Source organism: Oncorhynchus mykiss, chromosome 2, assembly GCF_013265735.2.
Source record: "Oncorhynchus mykiss isolate Arlee chromosome 2, USDA_OmykA_1.1, whole genome shotgun sequence".
Classification (NCBI taxonomy): Eukaryota; Metazoa; Chordata; class Actinopteri; order Salmoniformes; family Salmonidae; genus Oncorhynchus; species Oncorhynchus mykiss.
In genome coordinates, this window is record NC_048566.1 from 37,644,518 (window position 1) to 37,667,868 (window position 23,351).

At 40.3% G+C, this 23,351-nt stretch overlaps 1 protein-coding gene across 1 annotated transcript in view; it reads left to right on the forward strand.

Moving 5' to 3' along the window:
• LOC110489000 (mitogen-activated protein kinase kinase kinase 5) overlaps positions 1 to 19,776 on the forward strand; it is a 36,142-nt gene extending 16,366 nt beyond the window's left edge. Inside the window, exons 15-28 of the mRNA XM_021561532.2 lie at positions 488 to 615; positions 11,661 to 11,797; positions 13,403 to 13,508; positions 13,669 to 13,826; positions 14,100 to 14,292; positions 14,695 to 14,866; positions 15,224 to 15,395; positions 15,953 to 16,138; positions 16,566 to 16,671; positions 16,879 to 17,122; positions 17,432 to 17,544; positions 18,239 to 18,336; positions 18,659 to 18,735; positions 19,028 to 19,776. Of these exons, the coding sequence (XP_021417207.2) occupies positions 488 to 615; positions 11,661 to 11,797; positions 13,403 to 13,508; positions 13,669 to 13,826; positions 14,100 to 14,292; positions 14,695 to 14,866; positions 15,224 to 15,395; positions 15,953 to 16,138; positions 16,566 to 16,671; positions 16,879 to 17,122; positions 17,432 to 17,544; positions 18,239 to 18,336; positions 18,659 to 18,735; positions 19,028 to 19,142 (2,005 nt within the window). The 3' untranslated portion in view covers positions 19,143 to 19,776. The remainder of the gene's footprint in view (positions 1 to 487; positions 616 to 11,660; positions 11,798 to 13,402; positions 13,509 to 13,668; positions 13,827 to 14,099; positions 14,293 to 14,694; positions 14,867 to 15,223; positions 15,396 to 15,952; positions 16,139 to 16,565; positions 16,672 to 16,878; positions 17,123 to 17,431; positions 17,545 to 18,238; positions 18,337 to 18,658; positions 18,736 to 19,027) is intronic.
• Positions 19,777 to 23,351: the final 3,575 nt, after the last annotated feature.

Genomic DNA, 23,351 nt, shown 5'->3' on the forward strand with positions numbered 1-23,351 from the left:
ATAATGAATGTGCATATGTTTTCCTCAACATTCCAAATGTGTAATGTTTGTCCAGTATCCCCATAGCTACACCGGAATCTACTCCCTGAAGAGATGGATGTCTATTTAGATTTTCCCATTCCTTGTTTACGAGCCTTCGACCTCGACTAAGAGCTTAGCCCCATAGTTCAAGAAATGTTAATACTAAGTTCCTCTGCAGAACTAATGGCCACATAGGCCAAAGCAGCACATGACGGGTGATTGTAAATCTCTCATCATATTCATACAGTATGTATGGGTCACAGCTACACCATGTCAGCACAACTGCCAGATTAGAGTGTGAATTTTGTTGTTTTTCAATGACGGCACAGCTAGCACTAACATTGTTTATGTTTTGTAGCAATGTTGTTATAACGGCAGATGAACACTGTTCCATTTGCTAATGCTATGCTAAATCTAGTGCCAATGTTAACTGTTGGTTCTCTCCCCATCTGCGTGTGAATCTCAGTTACTCCCAGCCTCTGCATGAGGAGATAGCTCTGCACAAGAGGCTGAAGCACAGGAACATCGTTCAGTACCTGGGCTCTATGAGTCAGGACGGCTTCATCAAGATCTTTATGGAGGAGGTTCCTGGAGGTACAGAGGATATAAATATAATTTATTTAATTCTATATTAAAATCTCATTCTGTTTCTAATGTCCCATAAACCAGGTCACATAGAACCATTCAGTGTTCTAATTTAGATTTTTGTGCCTGTCCACTACAAATTAGTAGTCTTTAGACAAGTCTTTATATCACTCCTTCACTCAGTATGTACAGTATTCATTCATTCTCTCACTGACGAAAGCTTTGGTAATCTTATACTGTCCTGCTTTAACTTTTAAACTGCCGTACAACTAATGGTTTCAGTCTTCACTTCTCAGTTTTTGTGTCTCTCTACTACTCATTCTCCTTCCTTCAATCTCTGTCTACCACTCACACACTCTGGTACTGTATTCTCTCATCAATAATTTCACTATTGCTCATCTTTCTCTGCCCCCCTAATTATGAAACTGTCACATGTGCCGAATACAATAGGTGTAGACTTTACCGTGAAATGTTTAATTACAAACCTTTTCCCACCAATGCAGAGTTAAAAAATAATACAATTAAATAACATTAAAGGAAATGTTAACACAATAAAATAAGTAATGAGGCTATATACAGTTGAAGTCAGAAGTTTACATACTCCTTAGACAAATACATTTAAACTCAGTTTTTTACAATTCCTGACATTTAATCATTGTAAAAATTCCCTGTCTTAGGTCAGCTAGGATCACCACTTTATTTTAAGAATGTGAAATGTCAGAATAATAGTAGAGAGAATTATTTATGTCGGCTTTTATTTCTTTCATCACATTCCCAGTGGGTCAGAAGTTTACATGCACTCAATTAGTATTTGGTAGCGTTGCCTTTAACTTGTTTAACTTGGGTCAAACATTTCAGGTAGCCTTCCACAGCTTCCCACAATAAGTTGGGTGAATGTTGGCCCATTCCTCCTGACAGAGCTGGTGTAACCGAGTCAGGTTTGTAGGCCTTGTAGCACATGCTTTTTCAGTTCTGCCCACAAATTTTCTATGGGATTGAGGTCAGGGCTTTGTGATTGCCACTCCAATACCTTGACTTTGTTGTCCTTAAGCCATTTTGCCATAACTTTGGAAGTATGCTTGGGGTCATTGTCCATTGGGAAGACCCATTTGCGACCGAGCTTTAACTTCCTGACTGATGTCTTGAGATGTTGCTTCAATATATCCACATCATTTTCCTACCTCATGATGCCATCTATTTTGCGAAGTACACCAGTCCCTCCTGCAGCAAATCACCCCCACAACATGATGCTGTCACCCCCGTGCTTCACGGTTGGGATGGTGTTCTTCGGCTTACAAGCCTCCCCCTTTTTCTTCCAAACATAAAGATGGTCATTTTATGGCGGTTTTGGAGCAGTGGCTTCTTCCTTGCTGAGCGGCCTTTCAGGTTATGTCGATATAGGACTCGTTTTACTGTGGATATAGATACTTTTGTACCTGTTTCCTCCAGCATCTTCACAAGGTCCCTTGCTGTTGTTCTGGTATTGATTTGCACTTTTCGCTCCAAAGTACGCTCATCTCTAGGAGACAGAACGCGTCTCCTTCCTGAGAGGTATGACGGCTGCGTGGTCCCATGGTGTTTATACTTGTGTGCTATTGTTTGTACAGATGAATGTGGTACCTTCAGGTGTTTGTAAATAGCTCCCAAGGATGAACCAGACTTGTGGAGGTGTACAATTAATTTCTGAGGTATTGGCTGATTTCTTTTGATTTTCCCATGATGTCAAGCAAAGAGACACTACGTTTGAAGGTAGGCCTTGAAATACATCCACAGGTACACCTCCAATTGACTCAAATTATGTTAATTAGCCTATCAGGAGCTTCTAAAGCCATGACATAATTTTCTGGAATTTTCTAAGCTGTTTAAAGGCACAGTCAACTTAGTTTATGTAAACTTATGACCCACTGGAATTGTGATGAAGTGAAATAATTTATCTTTAAACAATTGTTGGAATAATTACTTGTCATGCACAAAGTAGATGTCCTAATGGACTTGCCAAAACTCTTGTTTGTTAACAATACATTTGTGGAGTGGTTGAAAAACTAGTTTTAATGACTCCAACCTAAGTGTATGTAAACTTCCAACTTCAACTGTACAAGGAGTACCAGTACTGAGTCAATGTGCAGGGATACAAGGTAGTTGAGGTGTTTGCGGTAATATGTGCATGTAGGTAGGGGTAAAAGTGACTAGACAATCAGGATAGATAATAAACAGAATAGCAGCAGTGTGAGTGTGTGTGGCTTCAATATGCTTTGTGTGTGTCTGGAGTGTCAGTGTAGTATGCTTGAGTGTGTGGGTAGAGTCCAGTGAGTGTTCATAAAGCCAGTGCAAGAATGTCAGTACAAAAAAATGTAGGTCAATGTAAATAGTCTGGGTAGCCATTTCAGTAACTGTTTAGCAGTCTTGCGGCTTGGGGGTCTTACGACTTGGTGCTCCGTTACCGCTTGTGCAGTAGCAGAGAGAACGGTCTATGACTAGGGTGGCTGGGGTCTTAGACAATTTTTAGGGCCTTCATCTGACACCGCCTTGTATAGATGGAAGGGAGCTAGGCCCCAGTGATGTACTGGGCTGTACGCACTACCCTCTGTAGCGCCTTGCGGTCAGATGCCAAGCAGTTGCCATACCAAGTGGTGATGCAGTCAGTCAATATTCTCTCATATTTTTGAGGATCTGAGGGCCCATGCCAAATATTTTCAGCCTCTTGAGGGGGAAAAAGGCGTTGCCATCACACCCATGTTGGGAAGCATCACTGACTGGACTATGGAGCTATCACATAAGTGAGAGTAAAGAGGAGGGGATAGGATTCATATGTTAGAATTATACAGTGCATTCGGAAAGTATTCAGACCCCTTGACTTTTCCACATTTTGTTATTCTAAAATGTATTAAATTGTCTTTCCCCTCATCAATCTATATACAATACCCATAATGACAAAGCAAAAACAGTTTTTTAGAAATTTTTGCAGATGTATAAAAAGAGGAAAATCACATTTACTCAAGTGTTCAGACCCTTTACCCAGTACTTTGTTGAAGCACCTTTGGCAGCGATTACAGCCTTGAGTCTTCTTGATTGGGTGTGATGCTACAAGCTTGGCACACCTGTATTTGGGGAGTTTCTCCCATTCTTCTCTGCAGATCCTCTCAAGCTCTGTCAGGTTGGATGCGGAGAGTTTCGACACAGCTCTTTTTAGGTCTCTCCAGAGATGTTTGATCATCGGGTTCAAGTCCGGGCTCTGGCTGGACCTCTCAAGGACCTTCAGAAACATGTCCAGAAGTGACTCCTGCGTTGTCTTAGCTACGTGTTTAGGGTCGTTGTCAGGTTGGAAGGGGAACCTTCGCCCCAGTCTGAGGTTCTGAAAGCTCTGGATTAGCTTTTCATCAAAGATCGCTCTGTACTTTGCTCCATTCATCTGTCCCTTGATCCTGACTAGTCTCCCAGGCACGCTGAAAAACATCCTCACAGCATGATGCTGCCACCACCATGCTTCACCATAGTGTAACGCAGGTCAACTAATGTCGAATAATTATATGTACTAGTGAGATTCCAGTAACCAATCATATTATACTATATTGCTATTGATATGTTTTAAGTTGAGCGATATTACAAATCAGCTGTCAGAAGCTGCATGACGTGCAGTTTATTTTGAGCCAATCAATATTCTCTTAGTCCCTCTCCTAACCTCAAGTTATACACCAGTTGGCGCAAACATGCTGAAAATGAGCTAGAACGGACCGTGATGAGCTACCGCCATTCCATGGAAGAAAAATAACATTTCAAATCGTTGAGAAGTTTTATAAAACTGAACTAAAAAGAGAGACCTGGATATTAACACTCACTTATCTGTACGAATGTGCTGTGAAGCGATTGAGGGAATGGTTGATGCCAGGATTTGGTGAGTTTTCATAAGGAAAACGAGCTGCTAATGATTAGGCTAGCTAAACTATTGCTAGCATTTTGTGCGCGTTCATACTGAACCAAGCATACGCACAAGCCATTAACATTTAGGCTAGCTCAGCTATCGATCAATTGAAATAGCAAACGTTAGTGAGCATGCTAATCATGCATGGCGAACTATTTTCGTTTTCATACTTTTATGAAATGTGATTAACTAGTATCACAATCCATTTTGGTACACTTATGTTTTAGATTACTTTATAATAAATGACGTGTAGGTGTAAGCACTAGTACTTTTCATTTACCCAGGCTATTTTATTGTTCAGTCCGCGTGAGCCGGGTGCTGTAGTTAAAAGTGTAAAGTATTTTGACTAAGTTTGATTTCTTAGTCCTGAAGAGATTAAAGCTAAGCACTATATTAATGGTTATATGAAAGGTACTTATGGGGTGTGTGTGTATGTATGTATGTATGTATGTATGTATGTATATATAGCTACTATACTATATTGCACTATATATATATATATAGTGCAATATAGTATAATATGATTGTGTGTGTGTGTGTGTGTATGTATATATATATATATATATATATATATATATATATACACACATACACACACACAGTGCCTTGCGAAAGTATTCGGCCCCCTTGAACTTTGCGACCTTTTGCCACATTTCAGGCTTCAAACAAAGATATAAAACTGTATTTTTTTGTGAAGAATCAACAACAAGTGGGACACAATCATGAAGTGGAACGACATTTATTGGATATAACAAATCAAAAACTGAAAAATTGGGCGTGCAAAATTATTCAGCCCCCTTAAGTTAATACTTTGTAGCGCCATCTTTTGCTGCGATTACAGCTGTAAGTCGCTTGGGGTATGTCTCTATCAGTTTTGCACATCGAGAGACTGAATTTTTTTCCCATTCCTCCTTGCAAAACAGCTCGAGCTCAGTGAGGTTGGATGGAGAGCATTTGTGAACAGCAGTTTTCAGTTCTTTCCACAGATTCTCGATTGGATTCAGGTCTGGACTTTGACTTGGCCATTCTAACACCTGGATATGTTTATTTTTGAACCATTCCATTGTAGATTTTGCTTTATGTTTTGGATCATTGTCTTGTTGGAAGACAAATCTCCGTCCCAGTCTCAGGTCTTTTGCAGACTCTATCAGGTTTTCTTCCAGAATGGTCCTGTATTTGGCTCCATCCATCTTCCCATCAATTTTAACCATCTTCCCTGTCCCTGCTGAAGAAAAGCAGGCCCAAACCATGATGCTGCCACCACCATGTTTGACAGTGGGGATGGTGTGTTGCTTTTACGCCAAACATAACGTTTTGCATTGTTGCCAAAAAGTTAAATTTTGGTTTCATCTGACCAGAGAACCTTCTTCCACATGTTTGGTGTGTCTCCCAGGTGGCTTGTGGCAAACTTTAACCGACACTTTTTATGGATATCTTTAAGAAATGGCTTTCTTCTTGCCACCCCTCCATAAAGGCCAGATTTGTGCAATATACGACTGATTGTTGTCCTATGGACAGAGTCTCCCACCTCAGCTGTAGATCTCTGCAGTTCATCCAGAGTGATCATGGGCCTCTTGGCTGCATCTCTGATCAGTCTTCTCCTTGTATGAGCTGAAAGTTGAGGGACGGCCAGGTCTTGGTAGATTTGCAGTGGTCTGATACTCCTTCCATTTCAATATTATCGCTTGCACAGTGCTCCTTGGGATGTTTAAATCTTTTTGTATCCAAATCCGGCTTTAAACTTCTTCACAACAGTATCTCTGACCTGCCTGGTGTGTTCCTTGTTCTTCATGATGCTCTCTGCGCTTTTAACGGACCTCTGAGACTATCACAGTGCAGGTGCATTTATACGGAGACTTGATTACACACAGGTGGATTGTATTTATCATCATTAGTCATTTAGGTCAACATTGGATCATTCAGAGATCCTCACTGAACTTCTGGAGAGAGTTTGCTGCACTGAAAGTAAAGGGGCTGAATAATTTTGCACGCCCAATTTTTCAGTTTTTTATTTGTTAATAAATTTGAAATATCCAATAAATGTCGTTCCACTTCATGATTGTGTCCCACTTGTTGTTGATTCTTCACAAAAAAATACAGTTTTATATATTTGTTTGAAGCCTGAAATGTGGCAAAAGGTCGCAAAGTTCAAGGGGGCCGAATACTTTCGCAAGGCACTGTATGTATGTGTATATATATATATATATATATATATATATATATATATATATATATATATATATATATATATATATATATATATATATATATATATATATATATATATATATATATATATATATATACTATATATATATATACTATATATATATATATACTATATATATATATACTATATATATATATATACTATATATATATATACTATATATATATATATACTATATATATATATACTATATATATATATATATATACTATATATATATATACTATATATATATATATATATATACTATATATATATATATATATATACTATATATATATACTATATATATATACTATATATATATATATATATATATATATACTATATATATATATATATATATATATATATACAATATATATATATATATACTATATATATATATACAATATATATATATATACTATATATATATATATATATATATATATATATATACAATATATATACTATATATATATATATATATATATATATATATATACAATATATATACAATATATATATATATATATATCCACACACATATATTGTGTGATCCTCTTTGTAAGACGGGTCAGGTTTTATGATTATGGATTCAGTTCCACCAAGGATGGTGAGCCGCCCGAATCCAGGACATAAATAAGAAGATTTGCATGCGAAGATTTTCCATGGAGAACACTGAATTTGCACTGCCATACTATGGTGTGATAGGATTTTTCTTGCAAGACGTCATTGCATCATACATTGCTGTGGGACAGTTATAAGATCCTACACTTAAAAACCTTAGTGTTTCTTGGTGGGCACAGTTACTCACATTTGATTCCATCTCATAGTGGGTTATGTCAGTATTTGTGAATTGGTTTGTGTTTTCTGTGGATTCATGTTTATTGTATTGCTATTGAATTTTGAATATTGAAATCTGAGAGATTCTCACCCTAGTAAACTATAGGCCGGATATATGGCTGATATCTAAGTCTATAGTACCATTTATGTATTTCATTCATATTGAGCTCATTGTACAAATTTCACATATGGATGTGTGAGGTGATTAATTTTTTGTAAATATTTTTATTTACAAAATACAAGCAGGCATTATTATCCTAAATTATTCAGTTGTGCAGTTTTCATTTCTCCCTACTGTTCCAGTAGTGAACCTAACTGGTCCAATAGAGTTTAAGCTTAAACATACAGTAGCCCATAGTGTTAAGCAATTGTTACAGTAGGGAGGGTGACAGGTTTCTTCTAGACGTCATACTTGGTATTCAGGCCAAAGAGTTCAATCTTGGTTTCATCATACCAGATAATCTTGTTTCTCATGGTCTGAGAGTGCTTTGGGTGCCTTTTGGCAAACTCCAAGAGAGCTGTCATGTGCCTTTTACTGAGGAGTGGCTTCCGTCTGGCCACTCTACCATAAAGGCCTGATTGGTGGAGTGCTGCAGAGATGGTTGTCCTTCTGGAAGGTTCTCCTATCTCCACAGAGGAACTCTGTCAGAGTGACCATTGAGTTTGTGGTCACCTTACTGACCATGGCCCTTCTACCCTGATTGCTCAGTTTGGCTGGGCGACCAGCTCTGGGAAGAGTCTTGGTGGTTCCAAACTTCTTCCATTTACGAATGATGGAGGGCACTGTATTCTTGGTCTTTCAATGCTGCAGTACCCTTCCCCAGATCTGTGCCTCGACACAATCCTGTCTCTGAGCTCTATAGACAATTCCTTTGACCTCATGGCTTGGTTTTACAGTGGGGCAAAAAAGTATTTAGTCAGCCACCAATTGTGCAAGTTCTCCCACTTAAAAAGATGAGAGAAGCCTGTAATTTTCATCATAGGTACACTTCAACTATGACAGACAAAATGAGGGGGGGGAATCCAGAAAATCACATTGTAGGATTTTTTATGAATATATTTGCAAATTATGGTGGAAAATAAGTATTTGGTCACCTACAAACAAGCACACTTTCTGGCTCTCACAGACCTGTACCTTCTTCTTTAAGAGGCTCCTCTGTCCTCCACTCGTTATCTGTATTAATGGCACCTGTTTGAACTTGTTATCAGTATAAAAGACACCTGTCCACAACCTCAATCAAACAGTCACACTCCAAACTCTATAACACAATAGCCAAGACCAAAGAGCTGTCAAAGGACACAAACAAAATTGTAGACCTGCATCAGGCTGGGAAGACTGAATCTGCAATAGGTAAGCAGCTTGGTTTGAAGAAATCAACAGTGGGAGCAATTATTATGGAAGACATACAAGACCACTGATAATCTCCCTCGATCTGGGGCTCCACGCAAGATCTCACCCCGTGGGGTCAAAATGATCACAAGAACGGTGAGCAAAAATCCCAGAACCACACGGGGGGACCTAGTGAATGACCTGCAGAGAGCTGGGACCAAAGTAACAAAGCCTACCATCAGTAACACACTACGCCGCCAGGGACTCAAATCCTGCAATGCCAGACGTGTTTTCCTGCTTAAGCCAGTACATGTCCAGGCCCGTCTGAAGTTTGCTAGAGAGCATTTGGATGATCCAGAAGATTGGGAGAATGTCATATGGTCAGATGAAACCAAAATATAACTTTTTGGTAAAAACTCAACTCGTCGTGTTTGGAGGAGAAAGAATGCTGAGTTGCATCCAAAGAACACCATACCTACTGTGAAGCATGGGAGTGGAAACATCATGCTTTGGGGCTGTTTTTCTGCAAAGGGATCAGGACGACTGATCCGTGTAAAGGAAAGAATGAATGGGGCCATGTATCGTGAGATTTTGAGTGAAAACCTCCTTCCATCAGCAAGGGCATTGAAGATGAAACGTGGCTGGGTCTTTCAGCATGACAATGATCCCAAACACACCGCCCGGGCAACGAAGGAGTGGCTTCATAAGAAGCATTTCAAGGTCCTGGAGTGGCCTAGCCAGTCTCCAGATCTCAACCCCATAGAAAATCTTTGGAGGGAGTTGAAAGTCCGTGTTGCCCAGCAACAGCCCCAAAACATCACTGCTCTAGAGGAGATCTGCATGGAGGAATGGGCCAAAATACCAGCAACAGTGTGTGTGAACCTTGTGAAGACTTACAGAAAAGTTTTGACCCCTGTCATTGCCAACCAAGGGTATATAACAAAGTATTGAGAAACTTTTGTTATTGACCAAATACTTATTTTCCACCATAATTTGCAAATAAATTCATTAAAAATCCTACAATGTGATTTTCTGGATTTTTTTCCTTCTCATTTTGTCTGTCATAGTTGAAGTGTACCTATGATGAAAATTACAGGCCTCATCTTTTTAAGTGGGAGAACTTGCACAATTGGTGGCTGACTAAATACTTTTTTGCCCCACTGTATATGCACTGTCAACTGTGGGACATTTATTTAAACAGGTTTGTGCCTTTCCAAATCATGTCCAATCAATTGAATTTACCACAGGTGGATTCCAATCAAGTTGTAGAAACATCTCAAGGATGATTCATGGAAATAAGATGCACCTGAGCTCAATGTTGAGTCTCATAGCAAAGGGTCTGAATACTAATGGCAATAAGGTATTTAAAATATTTAAAAAAAAACATTAATACATTTGCAAACATGTCTTACCATGTTTTCGCTTTGTCATTATGGGGTATTGTGTGTAGATTGATGTGGGGGAAAAAAAATGTAATCCGTTTTAGATTAAGGCTGTAGCGTAACAAAATGTGGAAGTCAAGGGGTCTGAATGCACTGTAAAAAAAGGACTGTACAAATCCCTACAATTTCAGCTACATACTGTTGTGAAGGCTTAGTGAAACCCACTGGAATATTACGAAATGATCATATTTTAGTTTTCAGGAAGTCTGGAGGTCGTGTGTGTGTGTGTGTGTGTGTGTGTGTGTGTAACTCAATGCAATAGCTACAGGCAGGATATCACACCGGATGTGTGGGTGTTTCCAGTATCCCAGCGATAGAGGAAAAATGGATTTCACAATGCAATCAAGTCACTGATGTACCAGTGTTTAAAGAAAGTGAAAATACTTTTAAAAAGTAATGTTTTATTTCAGCTTCCGACATTTTATCTTTGTGAATATTCTGGGCCTTGTTTCCCAGAGCCTTCATAGCGTTAAGATCATCGTTACAACCTTCTTACGATGTATGTTTCGTAGCCGAGGTGTTTCCCAGTTCCTTCGTTAGTAACGTGGCACATCTAGTGATCCAGACCACTCGTAGCACAGCCAAAGTGCATCATTAGGTGCTTTTTTTTTTGTTGCCCTTTCGCATCACTTTATTCACAGAAGATCTTCGCTAAACACAGCATAAACATCTAGATTTTTTTCTGTCTGACTGTGACAGCTGTTGACTACAAATACAACAAGTGAAGAAAAAAATGATGTTTGGAATGAAAACTGAGATGACTGCATTTAAAGATGCATAGCCTACATGGGCTATTTCCATCAATTAAGTTATATTTTTCGACTAGGGTATTGTCTATTATTTTTGCTTAAGTGTTTCATGATGTGTGACAACGTGGTCAATAATGTGCCCAATCTGTGATGTAGTGCAGTATTGTTGGGTAAGCATAATAAGCTGCCTCAATAGCCTATTTGCAGCCGTAGGTGGTAATATCTCTAGGAGCTGATCCTTGGTCAGTATTGTGGAATCGTTGTAATGTTAAGATTTGAATGGAGAAATCTGACCTGAAAGCAGTGCTGCTTTTCTTTTGATCCTATCAGTGTCGACACGCGGTATAACAACGCACTAAGCAAATTTTCTCTTTACGTGGTTGTCTGGGAAACACTCGTAAAGTTGGCTCGTAAAATAACGATGTGTCTGGTACGTCATCGTAACGCTTAAGTTACATCGCAACTGGGAAACGAGGCCCAGAGGTGTTGCGAATCCTAAATTGAACCCCTTGCATATCTAACTGTAACCCATTCCAATGTCATCTCTCCCATGTAGGAAGCTTGTCCTCTCTCCTGCGTTCCAAATGGGGACCCCTGAAAGACAACGAGGCCACCGTCATTTTCTACACCAAACAGATCCTTGAAGGGCTTAAGTACCTCCATGACCACCAGATAGTCCACAGAGACATCAAGGTGAGGTGTCCTCAAGGAGACCGTTTGTTGTTGCTGCTGCTAAATAAATGTTCAAAAAAGTTCCAATGCCACAGCAGATTTGAATTCACACAGTCCAAGCTGGTTGTGTTGGAGTGAAACAGGAAGGGACTTCCTGGACTTGAGAAACGCTCCTTTATTATTTCCATTTCTAAACGTTTTGCTACTTTGTGCCCCACTGAGCATGAACCTGGTGTATGTTGCTTACTCAACTACTGTGTTACCATGTTTTATGGGGAAAGTGAATCCAGTGGAATCGACCGATTTTATGATTTTTCAAAGCCGATACCGATTTAATGGGACGTTTAAAAAAAATATATATATATATTTGTAATAATGACAATTACAACAATACTCAATGAACAGTTTTTTATTTTAACTTAATATAATACATAAATAAAATATATTTAGTCTCAAATAAATAATGAAACATATTCAATTTGGTTTTAAGAAAGTAAAAGTGCAATATGTGCCATGTAAAAACGTTTACGTTCCTTGCTCAGAACATGAGAACATATGAAAGCTGGTGGTTCAATATTCCCAGTTAATGCGTTTTAGGTTGTAGGAATTATAACACGTCAGCTGTTTCTCTCTATACCATTTGTATTTCATATACCTTTAACTATTGGATGTTCTTATAGGCACTTTAGTATTGCCAGCCTAATCTCGGGAGTTGATAGGCTTGAAGTCATAAACAGCGCTGTGCTTCAAGCATTGCTAAGAGCTGCTGGCAAATGCAGTAGTGTGCTGTTTGAATGAATGCTTACGAGCCTGCTGCTGCTGCCTACCACTGCTCAGACTGCTCTATTAAATATCAAATCAGACTTAATTATAATATAATAAACACAGAAATTACAAGCCTTTGGTCATTAATATGGTCAAATACGGAAACTATCATTTCGAAAACAAAAGTTTATTCTTTCAGTGAAATATGGAACCGTTACGTATTTTATCTAACGGGTGGCAACCCTAAGTCTAAATATTACTGTTACATTGTACAACCTTCAATGTTATGTCATAATTATGTAAAATTCTGGCAAATTAGTGTACAGTTCGCAACGAGCCAGGCGGCCCAAACTGTTGCATATACCCTGACTCTGCTTGCACTGAATGCAAGAGAAGTGACACAATTTCCCTACTTAATATTGCCTGCTAACATGAATTTCTTAACTAAATATGCAGGTTTAAAAAATATGTACTTTTGTGTATTGATTTTAGGAAAGGCATTGGTGTTTATGGTTAGGTACATTTGTGCAAAGATTGTGCTTTTTTCAGCAATGTGTTTTTGTTAAATCATCACCCGTTTGGCGAAGTTGAAGTAGGCTGTGATTCGATGATAAATTAACACTCACAGCATTGATTATATGCAATGCAGGACAAGCTAGTTAACCTAGTAATATCATCAACCATGTGTAGTTAACTAGTGATTTATGTGAAGATTGATTGTTTTCTTATAAGATACTTTTAATGCTAGCTAGCAGCTTACCATGGCTCCTTGCAGCCACAAGGTGCCCTAATTAATTGGCCATGCCGATTTTAATTGGTCGACCTCTACAGTGTAAAAAAAAACGAGTCATTTTCTCACAGGGTGACAACGTGTTGATTAACACCTACAGTGGTGTTCTCAAGATCTCTGACTTTGGCACCTCAAAACGACTGGCGGGAATCAACCCCTGCACAGAGACCTTTACAGGTGTGTGTGTTTGATGCTTGTGTATGTGTGTGGTTGGGTATGTGGCCATGCTTTTTTCATATGAACATTTATATTTAACTTTGTTGGTATGAATATTATTTACATGTGTTGCCTACATGTTTGTGTAGGTGGGTGTCTAAACGTCACTGTGGTGTTTTAGGGACCCTGCAGTACATGGCTCCAGAGATCATCGACCAGGGCCCGCGGGGTTATGGGAAGCCTGCAGACATCTGGTCCTTGGGCTGTACCATCATAGAGATGGCCACGGGGAAACCACCCTTCCACGAGCTGGGCAGCCCACAGGCAGCCATGTTCAAGGTAATCTTTCTCTTGGAAACCAGAAGGTTTGATAATTAGTATGTTATTACATTGTAACCTATACTTTGTTAGTACTTGTGAATACTAGATAAATACTGGACTGTAAAGAATTTTACCAGCTGAAACCAGGGTTGTGTTCATAAAGCTTCAAACTGAAGATATACTGAAACAGGGAGGGACTACCTGAACATGTCCATTGCAAAATGTTTTACGTTGCGTGCCCTACTGAACACAACCTTGAAGTGTACATACTCTGTTTCCATCTCCCTCTAGGTTGGTATGTTCAAGATCCATCCGGAGGTGCCGGAGTGTATGTCAGCTGAGGCCAAAGGCTGCATCATGAGCTGCTTCACACCGGACCCAGACAACAGGGCCACGGCCTCTGAGCTGCTCAAGGATTCCTTCCTCAAATCCACATCCCGGAGGAAGGCCAAGCCAGAGCCTGAAACACTGCCTACAGATGCTGGTGAGTCATCTTCATTGTTATTGTAATCATCATAATCAGAGAGAGTGTTATTTTAATCATCATATTTATCATTTTTATAGTCGTCATCATCATCAGTGCCAGTCCAGTCTTGTGGTAGCACTGCCTACTCTGGACCACATACCCCCCCGACGATGGGAACACAATCCCTTTCTTGGCCTCTCAGGCTGGCTGTTTGTCTGTGTTCTTTTAAAAATACAGATAAAATATAAAAGGGGATCCTAATTTCAATCACCACACTCATTATTTTCATAATTGTCTGAAATATTAATTATTACAGCCCTTGTCTGTGTATAGTCTTCCTAATTTAGAAATGCTACGCTCATCGCCATTCCGTCACCATTATTGGGGTAATTAATGACTGCCCTGCTTTGTGTCCTGTAGGTGACATCTACCAGCGGAGTATGTCTGTCCCAGTGTCTATACGTGTGACAGATGCAGACAGGGACACTGACAGGATGGACCTGTCGTGCTCATGGGACCTCCGGAGGACCATCTCCCCCCTCAGAGGAAAGGACATTACAAAGAGCCCACCCAGCACCAGAGGCTTCCTGCTGTAGGTCAAAACATCCTATACCCTCTGGTTCCCCATTCGATTACATCAGATTTGTGACGCAACTTCATTGTAGATCACTGCCTTACTGTAAATGCAATATAATGCCATAGATAACCTCAAGATAGACCATGGCTTTTCCTAAATTGTCTGAAAAATCCAGCTGCTCCGTGATGAGCTTCCACCATGTGGTCTTATTTTCCAATCACTGCAGATAGAGGGGGGAGTAGAGGAGAGGTCAGATTTTCAAGCAATTGAGATAGAGCCCATGCTATATATTGCCAAAGACCATATTTGTATGGCAGAATGTTTTATCTATGTGACATTGGTGTATATCTGTCTCCCCCTTGTGGTGGCCAGGGTGTCAGAGGAGCCCAGTACTGTGGACATGATGGCTAGTCCAGCCACGTCAGGGGAGAACCTGGGCCTGTTCCTACTGAGGAAGGACAGCGAGAGGAGGGCCACACTGCACAGGATCCTCACTGAGTACATCACCGATGTGGTGCACAACATCCAGAACACACTACCTCAGGTAGAGAGCGAGAGATCTTGGGCTGTATGTATGTATCAAGAGTGTCAGAGTAGGAGTGCTGATTTTAGGATCTGTTTTGCCTTTTAGATCATAATGAATAAGACAGGATGGACCTGATCTTAGATCAGTACTTCTAGTATTTGACCATTTTTGATTATGGGCCCAGAGAAGGGTCTATCCCTAATTGAGATAGTCAACTCCTGATAAATGCAATGGCTTGTGATTGTTATGAGGGCATGCACCCAACCGATCTGAGCATGAATATATCTAGAGCAATTAAAGACAATGTGTGGTGAAATAATATATGTCACTTAGCAGACTTAGTCATGCGTGCATACGTTTTACGTCTGGATGGTCCCAGGAAAGTGAACCCACTACCCTGGCGTTGCAAGCACCATGCTCTACCAACTGAGCTACACAGGGCCACAAGGCACTTGAACAGGAGTCGTCTGTACATGTTAGGTGTGAAAGAATGAGTGTTTATGTCTGCATTTTACATTTGTAGGTTTCTTTGCCTATAATTATTTTATCGCGTTTCCTCTCTCCTTGCCTCTAAGCAAACAGACGTTGGGTCCGTGACCTCAGAGCACATCTCTGAGCTGATTGGCTGCCTGCGGGAGAACATCCGCTCTCCAGACAGAAGGCAGCTGACCAACAGCCTGCTGAAGTTGCGCTCCACACTGCTTGCTACTGCAGTACCCCTCAAAAACCTGCGAGCTGTGCTCTTCAGCCTCCAGGATGCGGTAGGTCACTGGAGGTCACGGTTGTGTTCATTAGGGTATGCAACGGAAAACATTATAAACATCTTGCAACATCTTATTGGACTAGTTCGGGTAGTCCCTCCCTGTTTTTTAAAATTTGGTACATAATGAACATTACCCAGGAGTTGCAAAGCCAGTCCTTGAGGGCAGTAGCCCTGCCAGTTTCCATTTCTCCCTGGCATGTAAAAGATTGCGTACTGTCATTGATTGGCCATATATTTCACACACATGGTTCCTCAAGTATTAGATAGTTAGTAATCACAAGGCAAGGGTGGATGTGGAATTAAACAGGGGGAGTCTTATATGTGTCAATAGGCAAGAGATTTACCACTCGACCACAGGCTCTGTGTCACACCCAGTAGTATTGTGCTAACCCATTCTTCTCACTCCCTTGTGTGTGTGTGCGCAGGTGAAAAAGGTATTGAGGCAGCAGCGGGTGAAACCTCACTGGATGTTTGCTCTGGATAACCTTCTGAGGCAGGCCGTACAGGACGCCATCACTGTGCTGTTACCAGGTAAGAACCAGCAGAGTCAGGCCTAATTCCATCTAAACTTCTATCAGTTGTTTAGACATGGAAATTCCTCATAGAACTACAGTTCAATTTCATGATATGAGTCCAACCCCGCCATTCAAATACCTCACCACCTCCCAACCCCCGTCCCACCTCCACACACACACACACACACACACACTTGCTCACACACACCTCGATGACTTTCAGAGCTCAAGCTTCAGCTGCAGTCTTCCTTTGAGACGGAGGAGAGTAGCCCAGAAAGAGAGCAGCAGCCCAGTGAGCTAGCAGAGCTTTTGCCTGCAGTCCTCTCAGATGACCAGGTGGCGGCGCCAGCCGACACAGAGCCCATAGAGGAGGTTTCAGAAAGCCCCTGCTTACCCAATGGCCTCCAGTACAACACTAACTGTCCCCTCAGTCAGGAACTGAGAGATCTACGGCTAGAGACGCGCAGGTTCAGTACCATTTACTTAGCTGTTTATATTACATTGCTTTTTGGTGTGGCATAAATGCATTTGTGTTGTCATTTTATTCTTTGTTCCACCTTTTAACGTGGGGGTTTCCTTTTTTTTCACCTTTAGTATAACGGGCTGTAAAATGTAAAGAAAATAAGGTCATTTCTACAGATTCAGTGAACAATGCCAGCACACCACCAAGGATTACATCGCAACCAGTTACAAAATGGACAGTGAAGTGATATGTGTAAATAGTGAAATGTACTGTTTACTTCAGGCCTGGTCCATAATGACTAAGTGTGTTTTAGACTGCTGACCCAGCTGAGTGAGAAAGAGAGAGAATACCAGGAGCTACTGAGGAACTCTGTCCAGAGTAGACAGGGTCAGATCGACACTACCAGGAACACATCAGAACCCACAGGTAATGTTTTCTGCTCCTACTCCGCCCCAAAGCAGTCTGACTATTGCTAATGTCAGCACATATAAGGCTAGAGTGTTGGTAAAGATTGTAGGTTTGGGTGAGGTACCTTTAGTGAGCCAAATTCTGTGTCACTCTGCCACGCCTTAGTATGTAGCAAGGCCAAACACTCCTTGCCCAACAAGTAATGAATATCAGCCGTTAAATCCTCTGTTTTTGTATACATGTAGATACTGGAGGTTGAAGGCCCACAAGTTACAGCCTGCCTACTGTAATATTCCTAAAATGGAGATATGTAAATGCCATTGAGACACTTGGTAGGCCTTGTGATTCACACCCTGTGTTTTTAGATCTATCTCCACACCTCACCCTCAGGCAGTGGATTTCTGCTCTACTGGTTTGAGTTTAAGGCGTATAGCTCATTGCTGCTGAGATACGAGAGTTCGAACCAGATGTGTCAGTCATAATAATGATTTAGAAACTGGCATAGGAAAATGTTGGACTGTTTTTGTTTATTAGACCCTAATTACCTAGTTACCATGTTAACATATACTGTCGCGATTATCCCAGACTGGGGCTAACACCTTAACCATTACTGAAAATCTGTATTTGAAATACTCATACTGTTCAGCTTAGTAGCATGATGGTGCAAACTGGTGACCAGATCATGCCGACTTGTCTTCTCATCCTCCTGTAGATACAGAGTTGTCCCTGCAGATTAGTTCGAACTCAGAAGTCAAGTCCTTGGTTTGCTGGCTGAAGGCTATCCCAGTAGATCAGGACACCATAGACAAGGTAAGGAACTTCAAAAATACCTTGTGATTTAATGATGTGGGATTGGTTACCAAAATATGGTGTGACTATTGATTGATGCGTAACTACATGCATGGAATAAACCATCTAACTGGTGAGAAGAGTGAGACTTATTCACATTATAATAATATGACAAGTCACAAAAGTCTAGACCACGAAAAATCTGAAAAAAAGAGGACGTAATCCATTATGACAATATTCTCTTTATGATGTAGCTCAGTTTCAGTCAGTGTTTGCGTGAGTCTAGAGGCTTGTTCTCACCGATGTTGTGTAAGTAGAATTCATGCTGTGCTTTTGTTTCTAGTTACTCTCTCACGAGTTCACCTTGGACTGTCTCCTCACTATGGCCTGCAGGGATGACTTGATGTACTGTGCCATAAGGTGACCTGCCTCCTCCAATCATGTTCACACATCCTTAAAGCAGAAACAGGAAACAACTGATCTGCGCTTAATGAGGGAAAACCCGCTGTTCTCTGTTTGGATGGTTGTTATGTTGTTATTCAAAGGACTGTGAAAGTACTGTGGATTGCTGAGATTTGTCAATGTGGATGTGACTAGGGATCTGTGCAGTGTGAGGGTGTACGGATGTGACACACACACATGGACACACACCCACACACAAAGGGTCTGTACCGTAATGGTTGTTTTCTTTACTGTAACTGTTTCTCCACAGAGGAGGGATGCTCTGTCGTATCTGGGCGGCCATCACAACATGGAGGAAGTCACAGCTCAAATCTCAGCTCAGCACACACTCTGAAGAGAGCGAGGACACATTCTCGGATGGGTAGTCACATGTTCCACGAATAGGCTGGTCCTATAAGCACAACATGGTACAGATTTACTGAGTGAATTTATCTCATAATTAAGGTGTGTGTGTGTGTGTGTGTGTGTGTACGCATGTGCAGTTTTCTGAGAACAAGATAATCATGTCATAAAAAGTGGACCTACCTTAGTATTTCCCCAAAGATGTTATATTGAAACTGAAATGGTTACAGAAAGATGGATGAACAGTAAAGGATATGTGTTTCTGTCATTTCTTATTGTGAATACCTATACTTATAAAAACGGGTTTGAGAAATCTGCAATCTGATTGGTTGAAATGGCGTTCTAAACCATTGACAATTCTCTGATATTTGAAATGCATATGCAGGGGAAAGGGGAATATTTGGGGCCAACAGCTGTCATATTTTTACCTCAACAGACACTCCATGCCTGCATGGATACTTTATATTCCTTTGTTAGTTTGGTGTGTAGTATAAAACAAAATAACTTATTTCTATTGTACCTCTTTAATGTACACCCTTTCTGAGATCTTAGAAGGGCCTAAAGCTTGAAGAAAAGGTATGTTATTGATGGTAAATATACACTTTTGCGAGTCTGCACTGGTGACTTGACTGGTCATTAAAATAAGTGGGAATAGTGGTGGTGTCTGTAAGATGTGTATATGGGTCTTTTGATAAAGAAAGGTGCCAATGTTCATGTTAAAAACTGTCATGTTTTAAATATGATTTTCTTTCAGTTTCACATGGGTAGGTACAGGAATAAAAGTCTAGGTAGGCATAATGACACTAACGCCACCTAGCAACAACAAAACATCTACATGTCATTCAAAAAGTCACATGAAACATGGACACTGCATGTTTCTTTGTCATGCCTAGTAGCCAGGTCTGTTTGTGCTTTAGTCAACTTCTCTATAATTTATAGCCATGCTAAACATTTCTGAAGAATGGAAAAGATAAACGGCTTCTATATGTTTTTATAGTTTATAAAATACAATGGTTCCTGTCAAGAAAATTGATCAATAATTAAATCTATATAATCTGTGAATTTATCAAGCATTTTGTTTGGCTGAGTGAAAACTAGCCATCAAATGCTTGCTTTCTCTGTCCTTGTTTCCTTCACTCCTTGCCTCTCTGAAAGTGCATTGGGGCCCGAGGGGAGGATCCGTCACTCTCCCACAATGTGCTTTGAAAGGGAGGTGAGGAAACCAGGGGAGAATCTCAATTGCATCCTCGCGTCCTCTCGCCGCCTCAAAGTCCATTGGATTAAAAAGGTGAGAGGGGAGTGAAGGAGATGAGGACAGAGGAAGCAAGTATTTGACAGACAGTGACAGTGAGTGAGGGACTGAGCTACCATAATACCCATGGGTGGTGACATGGTGAAAGATCTACCTACCTTGGTTGAATTTTTCTCATATTGCTTACATTTGCACATTTTAGTCATAAAGCAGACACACTTATCCATTGACAACTTACAGGAGGAATGAGGGTTAAGTGCCTTGTTTAAAGGCACATCAACAGAATTTTCACATAGTCAGCTCAGGGATTCAAACCAGCAACCTTTCAGTTACTGGCCCAAACGTTCTTAACCACTTGACTACCTGTTGCCCAGATCTCCACAAGTGTCTAGGGGAAGAGGTTGTTTCTGGACAGGACCCCACAACCCTTTGTGTTTGTGGTGAATTCCATTGCTGTACACACGGATTTGCACATGGTGCCGTGGCTGTGTCCAGATTACACCTATCCGGCAGTTCTGTGTAGCTGATTAGTCATTCATAAATAATAGATGCATAGAATGGAGTTGGAAGGGTGAACTCCTACTTTGAAAGGACAGGAAGTGTTAGCTGTGCATTTGACCAATGACAGGCATTCCACGTTAAACCCCACACGTGAACATTTGAAAGTCATTTTAAATATTTTTATTCCAAAACAAAAATTTGGCTGTTTTCACATTCTTTGTAACTCGAGGAAAATGTGCACTGACTGTAATCTTATCTCAGGAATCCTGACTTAATGTTGTCCACGAAGTAGGCTAATTATGTTGACTGCTGTAACATGGACACAAGAATGTTCTGTCAATCCTGGAGATCAACAGTCATTCCTGCACTTTGGCTGTTGTTCAATCACATGCGGTATAACAGGAGCTTGACTGTCATTCCACAAAAAAATCCTGAATCAGATGATGTAGTGCGATAATGTCCCCTCATACTAAACAGCCAGACATCAAATGCGCATCAAACAACTATTGTGCAACAACCATTGTAAACTAATATATTCTTGTCTATAGTGAATACATCATTTAAACATTCACAGTGTAGGTTGGAAAAAAATAAGTGGATCCCGAGGCTAATGGCAGGAGTCCGCTAACCTGGAGTACAATCATTGAGACGAGATTGGAGATGTTGGTTAGAGCTGCGCTGCCCTATTAAAAACACACAAAATGTTAGTTTGCTATTCACAAGAAGCATTGCCTGATGTGAACCATGCCTCGAACAAAAGTGATATCAGAAGAACCAAGATTAAGAATTGTTGACTTGCATAAAGCTGGAAAGGGTTACAAAAGTATCTCTAAAAGCCTTGATGTTCATCAGTCCACGGTAAGACAAATTGTCTATAAATGGAGAAAGTTCAGCACTGTTGCTACTCTCCCTAGGAGTGGCCGCCCTGCAAAGATGACTGCAGGAGCACAGCGCAGAATCCTAGAGTGTCAGCTAAAGACTTACAGATATCTCTGGAACATGCTAACATCTCTGTTGACGAGTTCAAGATACGTAAAACACTAAATAAGAATGGTGTTCATGGGAGGACAACATGGAAGAAGCCACTGCTGTCCAAAAAAAAAAAACATTGCTGCACGTCTGAAGTTCGCAAAAGAGCATCTGGATGTTCCACAGCGTGACTGGTCAAATATTCTGTGGACAGATGAAACTAAAATTGTGTTGTTTGGAAGGAACACAACACTGTGTGGAGAAAAAAAGGAACAGCACACCAACATCAAAACCTCATCCCAACTGTAAAGTATGACGAAGGGAGCATCATGGTTTGGGGCTGCTTTGTTGCCTCGGTCTGGACAGCCTGCTGTCATCGACAGAAAAAATTAATTCCCAAGTTTATTAAGACATCTTAACGTCTTACATTCTCCTGCAAAATATCTGTCCATCAATTGAAGCTCAACAGAAGTTGGGTGATGCAACAGGACAATGACCCAAAACACCGAAGTAAATCAACAACAGAATGGCTTCAACAGAAGAAAATACGCCTTCTGGAGTGGTCTTGGAGAGTCCTGACCTTAACCCGATTGAGATGCTGTGGTATGACCTTGAGCGGTTCACACTAGACATCCCAAGAAAATTGCTGAATTGAAACAGTTTTGTATTGAGGAATGGTCTAAAATTCCTCCTGACCGTTGTGCAGGTCTGATCCGCAACTACAGAAAACGTTTGGTTGAGGTTATTGCTGCCAGAGGAGGGTCAACCAGTTATTAAATCCAAGGGTTCACATACTTTTCCCACCCTGCACTGTGAATGTTTACACGGTGTGTTCAGTAAAGACATGAAAACGTAGAATTGTTTATTTGTTTAAGCAGACTGTTTGTCGATTGTTGTGACTTAGAATTTTATTACCAATTTATGCAGAAGTCCAGGTAATTCCAAAGGGTTCACATACTTTTTCTTGACACTGTAATTATTGAAGAACCCTGTTAATGACAGTATCACATTTTTTATTCATGTTAGTTACTCTTTCTGTTAGATGCATTTGATTTTGCAATCGTATACATGATTTTGGATATGTGTGCCCATCAACTGTTTTCACAATGTAACATAGAGAGATACGAAATGTTACGAGGTGACAGTGCACTTCTGAGTTCTCCATACAAAAAAGTGTCCGACAGCAATCTCCAGGAATTTTACAGGATCAAATTCAATATGTAAGTACATTGTTAAATGCTTAGTATATGATATAACAACAAACAGCATTATAAATGTAAGAAAAAGGAAAGTAGTGTTTTATCACCATTTTTGCCAAATCTATGAAAATTCCAAACATGAGAAAAGGTTTAAACAGGTTTTGATTTTACTCATGAATTATACTGAACGCTTCATATAAGGGAATCAGTCAATTGAAATAAATCAATTAGGCCCTAATCAATGGATTTCACATGACTGGGAATACAGATACTGTATGTATCTGTTGGTCACAGATACTTTAAAAAAAGGT